This window comes from Sus scrofa, chromosome 2, assembly GCF_054392235.1.
Source record: "Sus scrofa isolate SSC_HxYL_T2T_F1_AM1 chromosome 2, Sscrofa_HxYL_maternal_Yorkshire_Landrace_v2.0, whole genome shotgun sequence".
NCBI lineage: Eukaryota > Metazoa > Chordata > Mammalia > Artiodactyla > Suidae > Sus > Sus scrofa.
Window position 1 is genome coordinate 13,336,072 of NC_139384.1, and position 18,168 is coordinate 13,354,239.

At 43.3% G+C, this 18,168-nt stretch overlaps 1 protein-coding gene across 45 annotated transcripts in view; it reads right to left on the reverse strand.

The window, feature by feature from the left end:
* Positions 1–18,168, reverse strand: part of CTNND1 (catenin delta 1) — a 60,573-nt gene that overhangs the window by 24,169 nt on the left and 18,236 nt on the right. For 14 of the 45 annotated variants that reach the window (XM_085011075.1, XM_085011063.1, XM_085011071.1 and 11 more), the window contains exons 2-4: positions 4,136–4,250; positions 2,222–2,510; positions 195–266 (exon numbers count right to left, since the gene is read on the reverse strand). In XM_085011075.1, coding sequence (XP_084867201.1) covers positions 195–266; positions 2,222–2,416 — 267 coding nt within the window. In that variant the 5' untranslated portion in view covers positions 2,417–2,510; positions 4,136–4,250. Of the gene's footprint in view, positions 1–194; positions 267–2,221; positions 2,511–4,135; positions 4,251–10,112; positions 10,294–15,177; positions 15,253–18,168 lie in introns of those variants that run through there. The other 31 variants (XM_085011072.1, XM_021083021.2, XM_085011059.1 and 28 more) reach the window with 5 other exon arrangements.

The following is an 18,168-nucleotide window of genomic DNA, read 5'->3' on the forward strand; positions in this document are numbered from 1 at the left end:
TACATCAATGGTCGTTAATTCCAAAATAAAATGACATATATACTTTAAAGCCCCACTTTTTAATTTTCCTAAATGAAAGGAACTAACAGAAGCTTACAATGTGACAGCACTTTACAAAACATCAATATGTTCTCAGGCTGGGGAAGTGAGAAAGATATGAATAACCAACCCAGACCTTAGGCCAAAAGAATTACCTGGGGTCCGTTGAGTTTTAGATCTGAAAATTTCTGTCGCTCAAGGTCAGCATCGCCCACAAATCGGCCGTTCTGAAACATATCCCACAAGAAGATAATTCATTTTTTGGCTTTCTTTTGGCCTACCAAACACAAATGATCTTTTTTCCAAATAGGAAAAGGGCTTTCAAGAAGACATGTGTGGCCTGGAGTCCTTCTGTCAGTTTAGATAAAAGAACCACATCACTCCTTAGACTTAGCACCTCAAAATTGGAACCGGGCCTGGAACTCTGGCAGACTGGGTCTCTGGAACATAAGAACGTAAGCGCTATGAGGGCAGAGGTTTTTTTGTGTGTTTTGTTTTTTGTCAGTTTTGTTCAATGTTTCTCTAGCACCTTGAACAGTGCCTGCCGCATAATAGGTACTCAAAAACGATTTGCTAAATAAATAGAGATTCAAATAAGTTTCCCCATGAAATTTTTTTTGGAAAGCCATAAGAATATAAAGAAAGTTGGAAAGGCTAGGCTGGGGGTTTCCAAAAGCTTTCTTTGTTGTTTCATGCATCTTCATGCTCTACAACCACTGGAAACTCCCACACCAGGCAGTTTCTTAAAGAAAGAAGCAAGAGATTTGAATCTCTCTTTCCAAGTAGGAAGAAAACCAGTATCTCAACTCCCCTCAAGCAAGCAGATGTCTCAACATCTTCATCACCAATTATTAGAGCCACAGAACATTCTTAAGCTGCTCTATCTAAAACAACAGGTAATAATCTAATGATAAACACTACGTAAAAATACATTTGACTGCTCCCTTCAAAAAGAATACAGTGAGATTCAGCCACCCTGGGAGACCCCTTACCCATCCTACTCCCATTACATAGGGAGTGTAATGCTGCAGGGAGAGGAAGTTAAACATTACTTTCAGGAAGAAGGAAGGGTGTGGTTTCATTGCTGAGCAGAAGTTAAAAATAAAAGAGAGAGAATCCATGTACTAAATCATGGAATTCCCCACCACCTCCAAGCCTGAGCAGCCCGGCTCTCCTTCTCATTACCTACCTCTCAACCCTAACCCTCTCTTCCTATAAAAATCCTAGAAACATTGCAAACACACTGCTTCCAAATTCCTGATCATCCCCAAATGGAATTATGTTCTCTCACTCAACATGTGCCTCAGCATGAAGGAACTTCTCTGCCTTAAAAAATAAGTAATCAATGAAAAGGACTGTTGGAGCATGAGCACCATTATCAGTTCCTACCAGAGATCTCTTACAACGCAGTCTATCAGGCAATGGCTACTATACATACAAACACATACACACAGACAAAAACCTCAGACAGATTACATCATAGCACAGTCAGACTAGAAAAACCATAGGAAACACAAGATACTTCTCATTTCTAACACCAACTCTCCCAAGTCACATCACAGAGTCAGCCAACCCAGAGACCACTGGCTCCTGTGGTTATTTGGGTTAAACAGCAACATGATGCTCCCTCTCCAACTCTAACCAACAGAATTACCAATGACCCCTTCCTCCAAGTCACAATATGCACAGCCAACAAAAAGAGTATGGAGTAGGAACACACAATTTACGGACACTGCCACACCTTCTGAGCAAACTGTTCCCTGAGGGAGACTGAAAATACAAGGTGCCCAACTTCCAACCACTAAGCAGGCATTTCATTTCCTGAATTTTTTATACCAAAGGGGGAGGAGGGAGGGAACCAGGGGAAAAAAAAAAGAAGTAACTTGAGTACAACTCCAAATTATATGATCTGCATTATTCCAACTGCATCCCAAACCAGAAACCCCACTCTAGCAAACAGGAAATCAGATGGATGCCTCTAGAGGTAAGTCCACCCAACTCAGCACAGCAGCCAATATTCCCTAATCTCTTAATCAGTATTTATCAGCCCTGGAAAGGTTATCATGAGGCATGGGCACTGTATAGCCCATCACCACGAGGAGAGCAGTTTCCCAAGGATCATATAGCCTCTCTATGACCATGCCAAAGTCCTACCTGCAGGTCTGATGGAGAGAGGGGTTACCTGATGCCGGCGGGTGAGGGTGCCGTTGGCCATGAGCGTGTTGGCATCTTGTGGTGAGACCCGGACGCGTTCCAGCTGCGCCGAGACGTGGCGCCGTTCCTCCTCCAGCGCCCGGGTCAGCTTCTCAAACTGGGCCTCTTGTTCCTTCACAGAGGCCAAGATGCTGGCGGTCGACTCCACCTCTGAGTCGTCCATGAAGGTAAGGGGCAGAGCCGCCGCAGGGCAAGGTAAAAAGGAAGGTGGATCACAGAGGGAGGAGGAAGGAGGGAGAAGGTCCCCTCACTTCACACTACCGGGAAAAGGTAAGAGAGAGGAGAGAAAAGATCATGGGTCAGAGAAGACAGATGAATTATTAATCCCGGAGCCAAAGATGCCCTCTTGCGGTTTTACTGCCGTGCAGAACCACCACCAAGCCTGGGAGCCCACCACCAGGGTCTGCTCAAGCAGGATCCTTTGCCCACCACCATCTTTAACACCCCACCAGAAATAACTATTGAAAGAAAAGGTGCAACTAGATCCAAGTCGTTACACTGCTGGTAGGGAGAGGGAGAATGGCTAAGGGCTGTTTCATACTATGAGATTAAAACTAGATTATTTATCCCTGGAAAAACTTTGCCAGCATCCACTTAATGAAAACTGTAACTCCACAACATAGACAAGTACTCACCCTCCTGCAGGGGCAAGCCACCTCTAGGTGAAGGCAGCAGTATGGGATCTTACTTAACCTCTCCCAAATCTGAACACTGAAATTGCTGCAGGAGTGGCAAAATATACTAAATGAATATGCTAAATTAAAATGCCACCTAAGAAATGAAAATAGGGAGTTCCTGCTGTGGTGCAATGGGATCGGCAGCGTCTCTGGAGCACTGGCACGCAGGGTCGATCCCCAGTCCTACACAGTGGGTTGAGGATCCAGCATTGCCATGGCTGCAACAACTGTGGTGTAGGCCACAACTGCGGCTCAGATCTGACCCCTGGCCCAGGGAACTTCCTATGCCGCTGGGCAGCCAAAAAGTTTTTAAAATGAAAATAATAAAAAAAATTCCCACCATCACTGGCAGTAAATAAAACTAAGGCCCTCAAATTTAACACATTTATCAAGGAGCCTTCCTATTGTTCAAAACTATGCTACAATATGAGGGCAGAATGTGTGTCTTGACTAACAAAGATAAGAAAGCAAAAAAAAAAAAAGTCTTCATGTAAAAAAGGCACCGTTGGAGTTCTCTTATGGCCCATCGTGTTAAGGATCCGGGCATTGTCACTGCAACAGAAGCTTGAGTGGCTGATATGGTGAGGGTTAGATCCCTGGCTCAGGAGCTTTCACATGCCTCAGGCACAGCCAAAAAAATAAAATAAAATAAAATAATTAATTAAAAATAAATAAATAAAAATTAAAAGGCACCATTTTCAATGACCTCTACACCTCTGTAAGGGAGTAAGAAAAGAAGTATTAGGCTCAAACTACGAAGTTGCTCCTTGAAATAATTCATGTTATAACCTCCAAGTGAATAGCTGGAACTAGCTAGCCACCATCTCTGTTATCTTGCAGAAAAGCTCTCAACAGACTATATTTTTACCTCTTTACTTATCTGAACTAGGGTAAATATCCAAGTATCTAGAGGGTTTATATGTACTATTTATACAATAAATGATAGTTATACAGAAATGAAGAGTCCCCATACCCTATTACATTAATTGCCAACTTGGCTAGTAAATAGAGGAGCACTTGGTCAAACCATAGGACTCAGTAGGGTTTCTCTCTTATAAGTTGGCTGTGGGAGACTTTATGGTACAAGATACATCATGTTTTAAGGCAGGTTTTAGAATAAACTCTCTCCCTTGTTTCCCACCCTCTCATCAACCTCTCCAGAAAAAAGGCACTTTTTTTTTTTCATTCTTCATAAACATACACACCTGTTGAGAGAAGGTCGTGACTGATTGGTTTAACAGAGTACAGCCCAGTCTAGATTCAAAAAAATCACAGAAGCATCCCAGCCACCACAGCAAGGAGGAAGCAGGAAGGAGAGAGCTGCAGAAATATTTGGAGGAAAAACAGGAATGAGAGGAAAATAAAATATACCTAATACATTAAAAAATAAAGAGGAGCAAGGGCAGGTATTGTGGGGAGAAAAAAAATCTGAGAATGGAAGGGAGTAATTTAAAATATGACTTGTAATTGTCTAATGTGACTTTGGACTTTTGCTCTCTTTTCGAACACCTGGACCTTGAAGGTAGTTTTCATTAAAATCTGGATTCTACTGTCATGTCAGAGTGCCTCTACTTGTACTTCTGTAGAGAACCAGAAGCAGGTTATAATATGCATAAAAATTCACTTACTCCCTCTTCTTAGCAACCAAATTGGGGGAAAAAAAAAAAAAAGAAATCACTGTTGGAATGCCCTTCCCCCTCTTTCCCACCCCTAAGGCAGAAACCTCAAAGCCGAGTCCCAGCATGCCCACAAAGACATTGAGAAACCGATGCAATAGTCGCGGTGGGGAAGACATGTGGGGACTAGCCTAGGCTGAGCCTTTTGCTTCAGTTCCCTTTCCCACGCTCCCGAGCGCCCTACCAAGCACAAACGCTTGGGCCTGTTTGTGTTGAAGAGTATACGCAAGCACAAACGCTTGGGCCTGTTTGTGTTGAAGAGTATACGCAGCACTCAGCAAGCAAGCCATGGCACCCAGAGGAACTGATAAAGAGGTGCCTGATAAACCCCTTAATTAATTCTCTATCGCTAAGACTCCTTCCAGTGGATCCTGTCCCTAAATCCAAGAATGTGGGGGCCCTTTTCTAAGTTCCTCCTACCTGGGCTCTGGATTCCCACAATCACTTATCAAATCCTGCTCTTCCTTTAAGTCCAAAGCCCACTGTCACTTTCTCTCAATTCCCGCCCTACATCGAACAGCCCACTCAAAGTCTTTAATAAGTAGCCTTATTCTTTTTAATTTTTTAATTTTTTTTTTTTTTGGCCTTTTTAGGGCCACACTCATGGCATATGGAGGTTCCCAGGCTGGGGGCTGCTGGCCTATACCACAGCCACGGCAACTAGGATCCGAGCCATGTCTGTGACCTACACCACAGCTGACGGCAATACCAGATCCTTAACCCACTGAGCGAGGCCAGGGATCGAATCTGCAATTTCATGGTTACTAGTTGGATTCGGTTCCACTGTGCCACGATGGGAACTCCTATTTTTTTTTTTTTTAACGTTGCTCCCTTTCATCACCATTGCTTCATTTTAAACACTTGCTCTTATCCACCATGTACAATGATCTATGAACCTTCCATACTAGGTGGACTCTGAGCTCAAGGGAGATTCTTGCAATTCTAGGTTTCAACAGAGCCTGAACTGTAGTTACCACTCTGGCAGTCTCCACCCTGTAATCTTTTTTGCTAGTAAAGGCCCAAACCACCATACTATCAGGCATTCAGTGACAACACTCCCTGCTGCGCAGAGACGTTGTTTGTCACCCTTGCATAAATGGCCATTTTTGCCCCCACATCTCTAACTAATAGAATATAAGAAGTCAGGAAGGGTAGTAGGAACTCTACCCAGGGCTCTAGGTTGGAAAGCAGCATCTGGAATGACATTAACTTCTCCCATCTTCACAACTTTAAAAGCTGACCACCTGGCTCTAATTTGGAGAAAGCAGCAGAATGGTTAAGAAAGAAAAGATCAGGAGGTTCCGTCGTGGCTCAGTGGTTAACGAATCCGACTAGGAACCATGAGGTTGCGGGTTCGATTCCTGACCTCGCTCAGTGGGTTACCGATCCGGCGTTGCCGTGAGCTGTGGTGTAGGTTGCAGACGTGGCTGGGATCCAGCGTTGCTGTGGCTCTGGTGTAGGCCAGCAGCAACAGCTCCAATTAGACCCCTAGCCTGGGAACCTCCATATGCCGCAGAAGCGGCCCTAGAAATGGCAAAAAAGACAAAAAAGAAAGAGAAGATCATATTCCTAGGCCTAAAAGCATGGGGGAGATTTTCTGCCTCAAAGAGGGAAGAAGCAGAGCTGTGTAGGATAGAATAGGGTTCAGAAAACAGTCCCAGTCCAGGCTCTGCCACTAGCCAACGATGGCAGTAAGTCACTGCCACATTCTCATCTATAAGATGCAAATACCACCAGCCCAGACTAACCCGAGAGCTGCTGTGAGGGTCAGGTGAGATAATGAATGTTATACAAATGTGAGGTATTAAGTTGTTTCAAGAGTTAAGTTTCTGTCTTCCAATTACATTACTTAATGGTAATGCCTCAGCCCAAAACTATTTTGTGAACTAGCAGATGAAATTAACTGGATCAAGTGCATAACTGGGTTCTAAGGAGTGGATAAGCTGGTTTCCCTACTCCAACACTATTTACTAGGAGGTGCCACCTAGACCAGTGTTTCTGGGACATGGGGTGCTTCTCTAGTGCCTGGCAGTCATCACAGAATTACATATCTGCTGTCATGAGCTGTCCCTGTTTATCTAAGGCCTTAGCAGTTTATTACCAGGGAAAAAGGGAAAGTGAAAGAACTGACAATTACTGAGTTTTTTTACACTTATGTCCTTGGCAATCCTTACCACAACTCTAAAAATGAGAAAACAGGCTATAGGTGAAGAAATTAGCCAAGGTCTCATTAGCAAATTAAGAACTTAAGTCTAGTATAAAATGGATAGTCTAGCTCCTCTCTCCTACAAATCCTAAGAGCTTTCTTCCCAAACATCACAGGGAAAAAGTAAAGGAAAAGGTTTCCATTTATCTTTAGGTTAAAGGGTTATCCATAATGGCTACATATAAGTGGGATGAAAATAAATAAACGGGAGGAAAAAGAAAGCATATGTGGGGGAAGAGAATGATGCAGTTAGGCAAGCTGTTATGGTACTTGACATCACAACTCAGAGACTTGAGAAAGAGTCTTCTCCATGCCACTCATACACATTGTAAGAAAATTATGCTATAGGCCAGAATCTGCAAACCATTAACTGATTTTGGCAGCTAGAGTCAGGAAAGCCTTAAGATTCCAGGCCAACACCTTTCCAGGCTTGCCACTTAATATTTTCAATGGATTACACTTGTTCTCATCAAAAAAAAAAAAAAAAAGATGGGAGATAAAGTGAACACATGAACCTTGCAATTCCTCCAATTTCTCTAACACTAGATTTTCGGAGAATAACTGGTTTTACACTTAACAAGCTATAGGTCCTACAACAAGGCTCCCCCATTCAAGCAATGACAAGAGTAAATATTCAGTCTCTGTTATAAGAATTTCAAACCAACAGAAGTTAAGTTAGATCATATACCCATAAAGACCAAACAGTTGGATAATGTAACCAGGTAACAGGACCAAAAAAAAAAAAAAAATTACTTGCCGATAGTACAGTCCCCACAATGATTTGTTCTACTGTAAACTAGTGTAATTTGGAATTGATTCTTAGAGGTTAAAAATATAAACCTTGGAATCAAACTGTGTTCAAATCCCAGCTTCACTGCTTTTTAGCTATATGACTTTGGGCAAATCTCTCTAAACCTCAGGTTTCTTTTCTGTAAAATGGACGAAACAAATGTTGTGAGGATTAAATGAGACAATCCACAGAAAAGTACATCGAAAATGTCTTGAGACACACAGAGCAATTGTTACTAATACAAATACTATACAAATAACTGACACAGGGACTCGAGGTTTGTTGGTGGTTGGTAGGGCTTCTGAATAAGCCACAGGTCTCCACACGCTTACACGGTCTCCCACACACAGAAGCCCTGTAAACGACGAATTCTTCACACTCTTAAAGGGAAGAACGAAACATCTAGGGATCACAAGACTTGAAGTTCAAGTCCTGGCTCTGCCAAAGCGAGCTGTAAGTTATAACTCCTGTAAGCTTTACCTTTTACTGCTTCTCAGAGTTTAGCGTTAATGGACTAATAATATATGTAAAACTATAGGCTGGGTGACTCTGAACCTCTTCTCCCACCTCCATGCAATTTAGATAAGTAGATCCAATGAAATGACCAGAATTAGGCAGTCAAGCCTCTGCAGAAAGAGGAAAGATTATTTCTTCAGAGAGAGAACTCTAAACCCCATGGAACAATCTCTGAGTTCTTAAGAAGTTTTTTCTTCTGTAGCCAAGCCCAAAGGCAGCACTCCTTTCTTCCTATTTCTTCATTTTGAAATCAAAACTAAGGTCATAGTTATATCCTCCCTCTAAAACGTAATGAGAAGCAAAACTCCTTTTCTACATCATCCTAGGGATTTCAAATTTTTTTAAAAAGCACACTAAGCCTTCAACCGAAGAATGCCAATCAATAAAATATAGCATCTGTATAATACTACAGAACTGTATTACATAACATTCAAACCAAGAAAGGTAGTTTTTCCAGACACCTAAAAGGCACAGATTTGCTTTAACTGGCATTTGCCTCAAGTTCAGAGCAATTAGTCCTGTTCAACCACACATCTAGAAAACTGCCTCTTTATTTTTAAATCAAAAAGGAAATATTTTGTCAATAGTTTTTCTATGGCTTCTTATCACAGAGTGTTTATATTAACAGCCAAAGCTTAAGTACTCCACCCACTACTTGATGTTCCACCACCAGCAGCTCAGCAGAGCCATTCTAACACTTCTCCTTCACCGGAAAGAAAGACTCACTCCCACACTAAACCCAAGTCCCTGGACATGATTTTCAATAAAATGAAAAGAGGACTCTGCTCACTTCACAATCTCATGTCAACTGGGCACTTCTCAGAATTATAAAACTGATAATTTTTATAATTTTATAAGATAAAATTTTATAATAGATGTTTCACAGTTTCTGTGCTTCCCTGAGGATCTGCTTTATGCTAGGCCCATCTTCTCCCTGAAGAGCACCCAAAAGGCTGACCGAAGCAGTCTCACTTTTGCAAGGAAGGACTGGGTCTCTCTGTGTTCACCACAAATCTCTCTGATGAACTAAAGGAGTCTCTGGCAAATCACCCTTCTCTTAGGAAAGAGTGATACATTCTATCTTATTGAAGTTTGAGAGGAAAAAAAAGAAAATAAATATGTAGGTGTTGGGGATTTTTTGGGTTTTTTTGTTTTTTTGTATTTTTGCCATTTCTCGGGCTGCTCCCGAGGCATATGGAGGTTCCCAGGCTAGAGGTCAAATCGGAGCTGTAGCCACCAGCCGACACCAGAGCCACAGCAATGCAGGATCCAAGTTGTGTCTGCAACCTACACCACAGCTCACAGCAACGCCTGATCCTTAACCCACTGAGCAAGGCCAGGGATCGAACCCGCAACCTCATGGTTCTTAGTCGAATTTGTTAACCACTGCGCCACGACGGGAACGCCTGTTTTTTTTTTTTAATTCTCCTTGTTAAAAGGAGGCTGAGCTGGCAATTTCTACAGGTCAACAGGATACCCTAGTTACCTGTCAAGATTTAGTTTTTACTGTGACCTTAAAAGAAAAAAAAAAAATCACCTCCACCATCTTGAACCTAAATTCAGAAACCAGATGGAACATTTTTCTTGCTCTTTCCCCTCCCAAGTATTCTGAACCCCCAAACCATGACACACTAAAATGGCTAAATGCTAGACTGGCTCTGAAGCAAAGGAAGGGTGTAGCTCTCAGCTAGTGAGGGGGCCCAGGACTGAAAACGGTTTGGAGAGAAACAAAACCGGCTTCTCTCTGGAGCATGTATGACACACACACACACAGGACCAGCTTCTCTCTGGAGTGTGTATCTCACACACACACACACACATACACACACACACACACACACACAGGACTGGTCTAACAAGTCCTTCTGATCTCTCAGGCCAGGCTGCCTCCTTCTCCTCCCCCACTACCCACGTGCCTCTCCCAAGGCCTACCACTGAGACAGATAACACTGAATTTCCTCTCAATCCAGAGTCTGAGACACTGAGTTACCTACCTGGATCCCTGCTGTAACTCTGCCAAAAGGCACCTCAACCAGCCTTATAAGGAGAAAGCAAGGGAGAGGAAACAAAGATAAGAAGGAGGGGCAAAAAATAGAGGGAGGTGTCAGACTGGAGGAAAGGGAGAGGCCAAATGCCTTTCTCCATCCTACAAAAAGGGAAAGAGAGACGGCAGTCACGTGTACAATGAGAAATTTTTTTAAAAAAGTCTAATCAAAATGGAATGGTATTGTTTAACTCCGTGTCGTATGAGTAAAAGAGAAATACTAAAATTAACTAGGACACTTTATACCCTTCCCTACCCTAGGCTAGAAGAAAAAAAAAAAAATTCATGGAAAAAAAGCTTAACCTTAAGGTTTACTAGAGGTCACCGAACTGTTTGCGCTCACATTCCTTTTTTAAAGTGGCAGCTTCTCACCAAACCCCTAACTTTCTATCTCTGACATTCCACCATCTCTTTGCCCATCTTTTAAAGGTGACTTGGAAAAGCTGAAAGCATGCAACTGACTCATATTTACAGTCTAGCTTCCTCAGAACCCTGAAAACAGCAACAAGATACCCCTCCCATTAAGTTTAGAGTACACCTCCTTTTTTTTTTTTTTTTTTTTTTTTTTTTGTCTTTTTGCCATTTTCTTGGGCTGCTCCCGTGGCATATGGAGGTTCCCAGGCTAGGGGTTGAATCGGAACTGTAGCCACCGGCCTATGCCAGAGCCACAGCAACGCGGGATCCGAGCCGCGTCTGCAACCTACACCACAGCTCACGGCAACGCCGGATCCTTAACCCACTGAGCAAGGTCAGGGATCGAACCCGCAACCTCATGGTTCCTAGTCGGATTCGTTAACCACTGCGCCACAATGTGAACTCCCTTTTGAGACAAGCAACAGAAAGAAGGTCTGAGTCTGAAGAAATCACAGGAAGTAGAAGGTCCTATTTCTCTTCTTCGGCAAACATTTCTCCCTATCTAAAAGAAGAAAATCTGACCTTACAGGGGAAGAAAAATTCTAAATTATTAATTACTGAACTCCCCTATAAATTATTGCACATAGTCTTCCCAACAATCTCTGAGGTATACTAGACCCTTTTATAGATGAGTAAACTACATCAGAAATATTCCCTGGTGGCCTAGTGGGTTAAGGATCTGGCATTGTCAGTGCTGTGCCTGGGGTTGATCCCTGGCCCGGGAACTTCCGCATGCCGAAGGCCTGGCTCCCCGCCCCCCCCACCCCCGCAAAGAGTATTCCGTATCCTGCCCAAGGTCACCATATAACTAGTAAGTGGTGGAAATGCATCTGTAGTTCTTCAAGTCCATATTCGTTCTCCTTGACATAATGAAATAAGTATGAACTTTCTATACCTCCTGTGGTTAAAACTCATTTTAACTCAAAAAAAGGTGATGAAAGTAAACTCTGGGGCGGGGGTGGGGGGGAGGGGGTAATGAGAAAGGATGAGGTGGAAGCATCTAGACCTTTGGGTCTTGCCTTCATTTTGGGGGTCTTCTTGGGGTGGGCACGCCTGTGGCATATGAAGTTCCCAGGCCAGGAATCAAACCCTCTCCACAGCAGTGACAACACTGGACCCTTAACCCACTGAGCCATGAGGGAATGTCCCTACTCTCATTTTTAATGTGACATCTCACTAAATAAACCAAAAGCAGAGATCAGAGGTGAGGTGGGAAACAGAAGGAACTAGAAGCGGGGAAGATTGTGCTCGCCAGCATCAGAACAGAGGGGAGGGATTGTTCTAGTGGTATGTTAGCAATCTGCCTCTAGGGCAGCTGTCCTCCTGGGCAATCAAAGGCCGGTTTGTGTGTGTGCTCAGGGACTAGCCAGCTTGGCAAGAAGTTGAGGACTCAGCCACCCAATCCACAAAGTGAGAAGAGATGCCTGTTTCACAGCTGGAATGGAGGGCAGGGAAAACACAAAACAAGGGGAAAGGGGAGGAGGAGGGAAACAGAAAGGGCTACAGGTGCAATTTCAGTCTAGACAGAGGGGGAAAAACTCCTAGGAAACTAATAACCACTCCCTAGTTAAGCAGAGACTTGCCAGTGCCTTTCAATACTAAAATAAAAAATGGGTAGGTTTCCCCAGCTCTGTACGTACTAAGGTGTCAACTGGAAGGATGGCACCTAAAATGTGGAGCCCTAGCATTGCCTCTTTCTCTCTATCCCTCTCAGACCCAACAAGGTAGCTATAATATATACAGTGAAAAAAACATTATATAAACACCTATCTCCTAAAATTCCTTTCTTAAATCCTGGAGCTCTATGAATAAGAGTAATACACATAAAAGTCAGTGAAATCCCCAGTGTTAAGAGATGGAAACCATTTATATAACTCAAGTGCTAAAATGCAAAACGCCACAGTCAGAATTCACACTCCCTAATCCGTCTGAGTAGCTAGATGCTCTGAGACCCATTAGACACACAAAGGCTGCTCTCTTCGCAGTAGAGCCCTGCAGCAGAGCAGCTCTCCAGGGACAAAGAGATTTCACAGGAGAACCACAAAGACATCGCCCCTCTCCGTTCCCCCACTCCCAGCTTTCTCGCTTCCTGTCACAGTAGCACCAGACCACAGTCTCCCAGAAACAAACAAATACAAAGTGCTGGATTCTGGGCTGCAAGCCAGCCGCATTCCAGGGCATCCTGTCTACCAATCACCAGTCAGAGCTCCCACTTTGCCCTGCTCGGTTCCTTATCATGTTCAGGGGAAAACAACCCTCCTCCCTGCCCCAAGCCAACATTACATAGGACAAAGCTCAGGCCTTTAAGAATCAGCAGAAAGATACTATGTGAGGATCTAAGGGTTCAGAAGGGGTGAGGGGATTTTTTAGATTCCTACTTGGCTAGTTTCTTCACTTTGGAGGCACTATACTGGGGATTTTAAAGATACTGCCGGTATTGTACTCAGCTCAGCTCATGTGATACATCCCATAGAAAGCTTCATCATGGCAATCTGATCACCAGCCTGAATTCAGTCAATAGAATATTCCCACTTGGAGAACTACTTTAGGACACGTTTTCTGTCACCTCCTCTATTATCCATTTCTACCGTTTCCAAAGTCTTTCAAACTCTTTTCCCTACAAGGACAAAGTTGACTTCTAAGAGGCCCCACAGAGAACAAACAAAGGAGGCTGACTCCACCCTACAAAGCGACAGGATAGGCACCAGCAGGTGCTGGGAGCAAAGTTCTCTACTTCCCTAGGGAATGAAAGGAGGCCCACTAGGAACAGCACAGTGCCCTTGCAGCAAAAAGGTCAAGACAGCAAACTCAGCTTTTCCTGCTCACTACACCCCCTGGAGTGGGTCAGAGGCTGTAGATTTGGAAACTCATCAGGAAAGAAAGCCTTCCTTCCTAATAAGGGTCCTCAGCCGACACCAAGAATGGGATAAATGATACATTTTTCAATTATCTTATACAAGTTCTTTGGACCTTAGCCCTCAACTCCAGAAGCAAAGATGTAGACAGAAGCTCTACTGGCCAGAGATTCTTGAAATCCTTTTACCCCCAACCCCCAGAGCTCAATTCCCCATGCATAAGGCATAGCGCAAGGCTCAGCAGAGTTCTCCAACCAAAGGGACATTCCAGGCGACTAACTAGTAATACACTATCATTTCTCATCTTTTCTCCTCCCTTTCTTCTAGACACCTTTCCCCTTCTTCCTGAATCTGCTAAAAGTACTCTGGGCGGAAGCCTGATTTAGATAGCACATGTTGAAGCAAAAGAAGCTAAATCTAAAACAGCACATTTAAAAAGAATTAGTCCATATCTGGCTATGATATAACCAGATGGAAGGATGTGGGGCAGGTATATACACAATAGACAGCTATTCTAGAGCTCGATAGAAAAAAAGTATTTAGTAACACTATAGGTTTTGGGAGGTAGGGGGTGGTAGCTGTTATTGTTTTGGGTTTTTTTTTTTTTTTGCCACACCCACAGTATGCAGAAGTTCCCAGACCAGGGATGGAACCAGAGCCACAGTAGTGACAACATTGGATCCTTAACCCTCTGAGCCATGAGTGAACTCCTAACACTACAGAACTTAACTGCAGGGCCTCACCACTGCAAACTCTATCACTAAAGCACATGTACACAAAAAAGTTTAAGATCTCTTACCTGGCACTAAAACAGACTCACTTTTTCACTCAAGAATAACTTTAAAATTAGTTCCAATCATTAGTATCTTTATCCAATTCTCATCCAATTCTCCCACCTTCATAGCCCAGGCCAAATAAATCAGTCAATTAAGTACTACTGTGTGAATGTGGCTTGGATCCCACGTTGCTGTGGCTCTGGCATGGGCCAGTGGCTACAGCTCCAATTAGCCTAGCTGTTCCCTAGCCTGGGAACCTCCATATGCTGCGGGAGCGGCCCAAGAAATGGCAAAAAGACCAAAAAAAAAAAAAAAAAAAGTACTACTGTGTGAGATGGTTATATCAAAAGCAGATAAAATAGTCGAGTAGAATTTTCTGAGATACTTAACAAAAAAAAAAAAAAAAAGAGGGTTAGAAAAGACACACCCCAGGAGTTCCCGCTGCAGCACAGTGGGTTAAGAATCCAACTGCAATGGGTCACTACAGAGGCCTGGTTCAATTCCCAGCCTGATACAGGGGGTTAAAGGATCCAGTGTTGGTCACATCTGCAGCTCAGATTCAATCCCTGGCCCTGGAACTTCCATATATCTCAGAAGTAGCCATAAAAAAAAAAAATAATAATAATAATAATAAAATTAAAAAGACACACCCTAGCCAGGGAACTGGACACACCCATATCAATGCTGCTGCTATTCCAAAAGGATGCTTGGCAGCTTCTCTGCCTCAAACTGAGCAGGTGAGACAGAAAACGCATGCTGACTCAGAAATACAGTCACCCCACAGTGCAAGAGAGGGAAAGGAGACCAGTATAGCCAGTGGATCACAATTCAGCGTGACCTCACCAGAGGTCCTGGTTCTAATCACATCTCTGGCAATCTACAGACATATTTAGAAAACCCAACTAAAGGAATAACAAATGGATAAGAAGAAAGTCGATGCAAGGGTCTAAGACTTAAGCTGAATACTTACTGGTTAGAAAAGTATGAATCTGTTTTGCTATCTAACTTCCCACATATCCCCCTTCTCTCCACATCAGGTCCAGAGCTGAAAGAATTGGAGGGAGGGGAGGCAGAGAAAAGAATGTGATTGGGAAAGGTTTTACCACATTCCAACTAGCCAACATCCCACATAGCATTAAGAGTGCCCAAGAATTCAATCCCACTACTGAGAGTTGCTAGGACTCTGCTAACACACATCCAATTCCTCTACCACCCTCCCCCTAAACACCCTGAAAAGAAGCATAATTGAGATAGCTTGATGAAGGCACCAGCTGTTTCCTTCCACCACTCTCCCTTCCCCCAACCCCAGGGACCATAGTTCAAACTCACATCAAACACTTAATACAATTGAGTGGCCAGTACGAAGGAGAAGCCAGAACTAAAATAGCAGGAAGAGTGCCAACTGGCCCCACTTAGAAGGAATGCTTTCTTGGCTCAGTTTAAAAATAAGAAACCTTTGTCATCCACTCCCCTCTGCCCAATTACGTTCTCCTTTCCACAACCTACCCCTCAGTGTCAAATGGATTTCAGTTTCTTCCCTACAACTCCTTGATCTATTTTCAAATGTCAGGGAATACAAGGGAGATGTAAGGTTGAATGTAAAGTGATGTCTGGGAGATTGTTGCCAAACCCGGTACAGGGCTATCACACAAGGGCAAGTAGACAGGAGTCACACAGCAACCGTCTCTACGTTTTAAGGAAAGGGAGCAAGTGCTTCTGCACTTGAACGTTGATGGTTGATGGTAACTCGATTTCCCAAGGGGTGGGTCACCAGTTAAAATATTGACATGATAAGCCCCTCCCCCACCCATGTTCTAAGTTGGCCAGCATTAGCCAAGGAGGAAGGGAAGGAAGCCAGCACTTCCTTTTCAGACAGGAAGTAACATTGGCCCTTCCTGTCGAGTTTTAAACAAATTCTCCAGCTGAGTTTCAATGCTAACATCCTCTCCTGAATTTGTTCCACAATTTGAAAATGGAGAGGGGAAACAGAAATATGGTCTAAAAGTTTCCCTCCCACTAAAAGGCAAGTTCTCCATTCCATACTAAGTGCTGGCATAATCCCCAACGCAGGCAGTGACATCTGTAATTCCAAAACAATGTAAGATGGAGGTAGAAAACTTCAAATTAGCCACCTTCTTACCATGTCTACCAGCATGATCTATTCTTCTCTATTTCTCATATGAATTAAATAACCACCCATCTGAGAAATCACATAGATATACAGCTTAATCCAAATGTTCAGGTTTTATGGTCCTCGAACATGAGAGATCAGAATCACCTGGGAAGCATTTCTTAAAATACAGTCTCCCAAATCTACCCCCCCAATCCCTTAACACTTCAATTTTTGGAGGGAATGCCTCGCATTCACGTTTCTAAAAAGCCCTCAAAGTGATTCTTACAGTCCGTTGTTGGGATCCACTGCAATGGCCTATCCCTGACAACCCTCTGACCACCACATTCCTCTCCCAAAAAGGGTACTCATTATAAAGCACATTATTTGGCCCTGCTTTACAATCAACCAGACAACCCAACCAATCTGGATTAAAGGCTCTTGGAAAGTATGTATTTAAATATAAGATGGCCAGAATAACTAAATCCTATATTCTATTTTTTTTTTCGGTCTTTTATCTTTTTAGGACCACACCTGTGGCATTTGGAGGTTCCCAGGCTAGGGACAGAATCGGAGCTAGAGCAACACCAGATCCAAGCTGCATCTGCAACCTACACCACAACTCATAGCAACGCCAGATCCTTAAGCCAATGAGCAAGGCCAGGGGTCAAACCTGCATCCTCCTGGTTACTAGTTGGGTTCGTTAACCACTGAGCCACCACAGGAACTCCTAAATCCTATATTCTAGACTTAGAACCTAAAAGGAAGAACTGTCTCACTTCATTGGAATCCAGAGTTGCTACAGTGGAGGATATCCCTATTTACACATTGCAGATTGGACAATCCGATTATATTTTAAGTGACTTAGTTTAACTTTCCTCCAAGGAACAAAGAGCTGTACCACACTGCCTTTTTTTTTTTTTTTTTTTTTTTTTTTGCCTTTTTGCCTTTTCTAGGGCCGTTCCATATAGAGGTTCCCAGGCTAGGGGTCTAATCAGAGCTACAGCTGCCAGCCTACACCACAGCCACAGCCACGCGGGATCCAAACCTCATCTGCAACCTACACCACAGCTCACAGCAACGCCGTACCCTTAACCCACTGAGCAAGGCCAGGGATCGAACCCGCAACCTCATGGGTCCTAGTCAGATTCGTTTCTGCTGTGCCACGACGGGAACTCCCACATTTTCAAAGACTGGTTCCACATTCCACCTCAAAAGAAGTCTGATTCCACATTCCACCCCAAAAGAAGTCCTAAATCTAGCATTCAAGACCCTAGATAACTTTAGGCCAGTTGACAATGTAGTAGAAATAACCAGAAACTCTGGATTCAGTTATTGCCATTGACACTTATCCAAGTAAGTCACTTTAACTTTTGGTTTGAGTAAGAGCAAGTGAGTAGCAAGATGTGTTTAGAAGAAGCATGAAGAGAAATATTTCCACAAAGAAGCATGTCACTAAAGACTTGGAAAAAAGAACGGCCATTGAAAGACACTTTCAAGACAGCTATAAACATTTATAAATGTTGAAGTAATACACATCAAGCAGTCATTTAAAGCAACTTCAAAATTTGGAAGAACCTGATTGCCCAGAGTATTTCCTATACAAGATGATACAGGTACCTGACCAAAAGAGAAGGGGACTAAAAGGGGGACAAAGTTTCCTGATTTAGGTTATCTACCAAGGATGATATTAAGTAACAGAAGGACAACCACGTAAGTATAATTAAAGGGAAGAACAGAGGGTAACCAGGTCAAGTTCTAGTGCTAAATTCCAAGCAGAGAAAGAGAGACAGAGAAACTTTCACTGAAGGACAGACAGCTGAACCAGAAATCTTGAGAGGGAAAGTAACA